At 32.4% G+C, this 5,451-nt stretch overlaps 1 protein-coding gene across 1 annotated transcript in view; it reads left to right on the forward strand.

Annotated features, from left to right (window-relative positions):
* The window catches only part of CHMP2B (charged multivesicular body protein 2B), a 24,844-nt gene that overhangs the window by 13,998 nt on the left and 5,395 nt on the right, over positions 1–5,451 (forward strand). Inside the window, exons 2-3 of the mRNA XM_007956178.2 lie at positions 102–193; positions 2,267–2,461. Coding sequence (XP_007954369.1) covers positions 102–193; positions 2,267–2,461 — 287 coding nt within the window. The remainder of the gene's footprint in view (positions 1–101; positions 194–2,266; positions 2,462–5,451) is intronic.

Here is a 5,451-nt window from a genome sequence, read left to right on the forward strand (position 1 = left end):
TAAAGTTTTTCTTTAGTATTAAGTTATTTGAGTTCAGTATATTAAATGGTATTGAAAACTTTAAAACCCATAAATTTAGGTTTCTTTTGTGATTCTCTTAGATGTAATAAAGGAACAGAATCGAGAATTACGAGGTACACAGAGAGCTATAATCAGAGATCGAGCAGCTTTAGAGAAACAAGAGAAACAGCTGGTAAGTAGAACATTAAATTTCAGTTTAACTTTTCAGACAAATTTGGAAATTAGTGTTGGCATAATTAGCTAACTATGAAAAAGGCACATGGCAGGTGGTAAGTGATTTACTTGACTAAGAAATGGCATTTAATGCCTTCCTACATTTTTCTGCTTACCTTTGTTTATTTTGTCAGTTTGCTGACTTTTATGAAAATTCTGTAAATTCTGCTGATTATAGAGTCAAATTATTGTTCCGTATGTATGAGTCATAAATGCATAGGATAAAATATAGTTACTGAAAACATGGAACCACCTTTTGTTCAGATAATAAAAAAGATAAAATAGTCATGGAAAAACCAGAGAGGGTTATAAGAAAGCAATTATGTTAACTTGTTCATGGCATACTTGATATTTTAAAAATCAGTATGTGACAATGAAATATATATATTTTTTTCATTCATATATATAATTTGTATTTGTCAAGTAATTTTTCCATTTTTTACTAAGTATTAACATTTATTAGCATATTACTATTTTTCATACTCCCTTAATACCCTGTTACATGTGTAGGAAAGGAAGGGAGTCTGCTTTTGCATTCTTATCTCCCTCTTTTTCTTTTTCTCTCATTTTCCCTCTTAATCAGTCTGTGTAGTGGTTTATCAATTCGATTGCTCTCTTTTCAAAACCAGCTTTTGGTTTTGGTTTCATTGATTTTCTGTATTTGTTTTTCTTTCCTGGTTTATAGATTTCTTCTCTTGTTTATATTTTCTTTTTGATCCTTGTTTTGTACTTTCTCTATGTTGGAGCTTTTATCATTGATATGAGATATTTTTTTTTCCCTACTATTGGCTATAAATGCTTTAAATTGCTCTTTAAGGATTGTTTTCATTGAAGCCCACAGTTTTTATATTCTGCATTTTTATTTTATTAAGTTCAAACTGTTACCTAATTTCTTCTGTGGTATTTTTCTTTAAACCATGTTTTATTTAGAACTACATTGTTTGATTTCTCTTTATTTGGTGTTTTTTCACCTATATTTCCCTTATTGATTTCTAGTTTATTTTCACTATATCCAAAGAAATACAGAAATTTTGGTGATTAGTATGTACACTTAGAAAGAATATGCATGTATTCTATAAGGATCACTTGGTTCAAGTTGGTTAGTAGTGTTTTTTAAGTATCTGTATGGATTTTTTTAGTACACTTAAGAGTTGTTGAGATCTTTCATGATAATTGCAGATTTGTCTGTTTCTCCTTTTAGTTCTATCAGTTTTTGCTTTATATATTTTGAAACAATATTAATGGTTTCTTAAACATTTAGAATTGTTTTGACATCTGTGTGAATTGTTTCCCCTATCATTATGAAATGCCCCTTTTTCTTTCTGATAATATTCCTTGTTCTCAGATCTCTCTGGTATAGCCACTTCAGGTGTTTTTGATAAATATTTTTATAATATATGCTTTTGCTGACTTTACTTGTAACCTGTGCTTTTTTTCAAAAGAAGAAAAAGTTTTTTTGAGATAGCATATAGTTGAGTCTACTTTCTTACCTACTCTGACAGTCTAGTTTTCAACTGAAGTACTTTCAGAAGGAACAGTTTATTTAATGTAGTCATCTATATGATTGACTTTAAATTTACCATCTTGCTATTTCTTTGCTATTTGTTCCAACCTTTGTTAATTTCTTTGCTCTTTGCTCTTTCCTCTTTTCTTTCCTGCTTTTATAGTGAAGCTTTTTTTTTTTTTTTTCCCTTCTGGGCTCTCTGCATAAAGAGGGTCATAGAATTACTTTGTATTTGTGGAGAAAGGTTGTAGATTTTTTTTTCTTCCTCCTATGCAAACGTGTAATAAAGTGCCCTCCTCAACCTACTTTTGGCCTCCATGACCTTATGAAAATCCCTTCCCCTTTTTTATGGTAAGAGAAAAGTGAGTATTTCATATAACCACCCAGCCCACCAATCAATTGTCCTCAAGTACATTCCAACTCTTGATGACCCCATGAGTACAGGCTAGATCTATTCTTTGGAAATATATCACTGTGTATCACCTTATAGAAATTATTTTATTCCCTTCTCTTTGTTTTTTGTCTTAGGAATTAGAAATTAAGAAAATGGCCAAGATTGGTAACAAAGAAGCTTGCCGGGTTTTAGCCAAACAACTTGTTCATCTGAGGAAACAGAAAACAAGAACTTTTGCTGTGAGTTCAAAAGTCACATCTATGTCCACACAAACAAAAGTGATGAATTCCCAGATGAAGATGGCTGGAGCAATGTCTACTACAGCAAAAGTAAGTAGTATTCTTTATATCCATAGATTGTATAGTTCCTGTCTAAGATGTTTAAGCATTGATCCTCAAATCAAATTTAAAAGCACCTCCTATTATATATATAGACCCGAATCTGTGTTAATTTTTTAGTGAAATGAAATGAATACTAGATAACCCAGGTATTTACTTCTGGATTCCTTATTTATTTTTTATTTTTCTTGTTTTAGATCATTTCATTTCCCCAAGACCACATATAGCTTCTCAGTTTACAAAATCAACTTAATATAAAGTTTGCTTTTTTCCCTTAAATAGTTGAAAGATTTTTGGGCTTTTTATTTCATTAAGCTAGAAAGTCAGACTACTTTTGAGTAACAATTTCCTTATGATTCATTTTCATATGAATGCTATCAGAAGGATTTATCAGTTAATTTTTATCAAGAGCTGTTATTTACATAAATAATATTTTTACTGTAGAGTCAAAGGACTCTGAGTCTTTCAATCATAAAATAAAAAATTAGCTACTTGTTATATTTCATGTACCGAGAGGAACTGGACGAAGCTTAGGAAAATAGCCATGTCCTCAAGGATCTTACAGTTTAGTTGATGAAGTTAAAGTATGTCTGAAAAGGAAAACTACCCACTGTATATTAGTCTATGCTAAGCTTTGTTGAATTGCACAGGTTTTTGAATAGGTTGATCTGAAAGACTTTGCAGAAGAACTAGGTCTTAAAATATCACTAGATATTAGATATAGGGAAGGTGGTAATATCAATAAGAAGAACAGAAGGAAAAAAAAAATCACAGAAAAGAGAAATCATGAGGATTATATTAAGAAAATGGTACATAATCACTTTTTAGCCTTCAAAGCATATGGAAGTACAATAAGTACAAAGTGACACATTATTTTCTTTAAGAAATAGGGGAAACCCACTGCCATCACATTGATATCAACTCATAGTGATCAAATTGTGCAGTCTACTTCCGTAGTGATACCGCCTCAGAAACCCAAGGCGGGGTCACTATGAGTCGGATCCAACTCTGTGGCAGTGAGTTGAGTTAGGACAGAGTAGAACTGCCCCATAAGGTTTCCAAAACTGTAAGTATTTATGGAAGCAGAGTGCTTCATCTTGCTCCCATGGAGCAGCTGTCAGGTTCAAACCACTGACCTTTTGGTTAGCAGTTGAGCACTTTAACAACAGTACCACCAGGGCCACCTCAGAACTAGAGAAACTTATCAGTTTAAGTTTTGTTCTGTCAGTTATCTTACGCTCTTCATGGATCTTAGATATTTCATAGTTAAGTACAGTTAAGGGCAAAAAAAATTTTTTTTTTAAGGGCAAAATCTTTTGATTTCCTTTTTTAGATAGAACTAAATATCTGTATGGTTTAGAAAGAGATCATCTGTGAAGATTATATACCTACACTTGATAACCTTTCAGTAATGATGAGAAGGAAGACTTACCCATTTTTGCCATTTTCTACAAGTAGTAGGCTGTGAAAGATATCGGATATGATCCTGCCATATAGAGGTGTTTAAATTAGAAATTTTACTTCGATTTCTTAGAAATGTGTTAATTCAGCAAATACTTGTTTAGGTCCTCTAAGCAGGAACTATAACGAATGATGTGGATGAAATAGAAAACCCAAATCAGGCAAAGATTTACCCTTCATAGAGCTTACTGCCTTTATAAGAGGCATTCTGATTAGAGAATTCTGATTTGTGCATTCTGATTTGTGCATTGGTTAAGAACATATACTCTGGAACTAGACTGACTGGGTTAAATTCTTCCTTCTATCTTGTATCTGTGTGATCTTGGGAAAGTTAATTAGCTTTTGTCTGCCACTATTCCACATTTGTAAAATGTGAGAAATGGTAGTAATTACCACATAAAATTTTTTTCAGGAGTAAATGTCATTTACCTTTAATATTAGTATATATAAGGTGCTTAAAATAGCGCCTGGCACATAGTAAAATTATATAGGTATTAGCTGCTCTATTATTAGTAGAATAACCATTATTGTTGTTTATTTTATTTACAATAATACTGTTAGCTACAATTACAGTAATGTAATTTATACCAATAAAAATAAAATTTCAGTTATGGTAGTAAGATTTAAACAGGGATATTTGTTCTGATCTGGAAAGTCAAAGACTACTTGCTTAAGAGAGTGGTATGTAAACAGAAATCTGAAGTATTGATAGTGAAAGCAGATGGAGAAGAGCATTCCAGGTGAGGGACTAGCATAAATAGTGGTCCTGGGGCAGGAGAGAGCATGGCACATTTATGGAAATGAAACATCAGTGTGGTTAGAGTGCAGTAGTTCAAAACGAAACTGGAATGTTAGGCAAAGTTCAGTCCATGTTAGATCTCATCCATGAAATTATAGAATTTGGCTTTTAACACTAATAGCAGTGGAAAGCTACTGGAGAGTTAGGTATTGGGGAGTATCTAGGAGTGGTGAAGGGAATGCAGGTTATACTTAAAAAGATTACTTTGGCTGCAACATTGCAAGTGGATTAAGAAAAAGTGTCTGCTTCGTATCTTTGAAAACTGATGTTTTTGTTTTATAGTTGTTGTTTTTTAATACAAATTCATTGTATCTGTCTGTTTGTATGTAAGCCAAACTTCTTGTTTGTTAGTTGCCACTGGGTTGATTCTGACTCAGGGTGATCTCATGTGTAGGGAGTTGAATTGCTTCATCAGGTTTTCAAGGCTGTGACCTTTCTGAAGCAAATCTCGACAACTGTCTTCTGAGGCACCCATGGGTGGGTTCAAACCACCAACCTTTCAACTACTAGTTAAGCATTTAACCATTTACATCACCCAGGGACTTCTGTGTGCCAAACTTGATAGCATTAATTTTTTTTAATGAAATAAATTAATATGTAATGTAACAGTTCTCATCATACGATTTTGTAAAACTCATTTTCCCCTATTTTAGCTACTGTTTAAGATGTATTGATAGATTAAACATGTATGTCATTGTATCCCTTAATCCTTTTTGAAATT

This window comes from Orycteropus afer, unplaced genomic scaffold (genome assembly GCF_000298275.1).
Source record: "Orycteropus afer afer isolate SDZICR_OR568_19922 unplaced genomic scaffold, OryAfe1.0 scaffold00579, whole genome shotgun sequence".
Lineage (NCBI taxonomy): Eukaryota > Metazoa > Chordata > Mammalia > Tubulidentata > Orycteropodidae > Orycteropus > Orycteropus afer.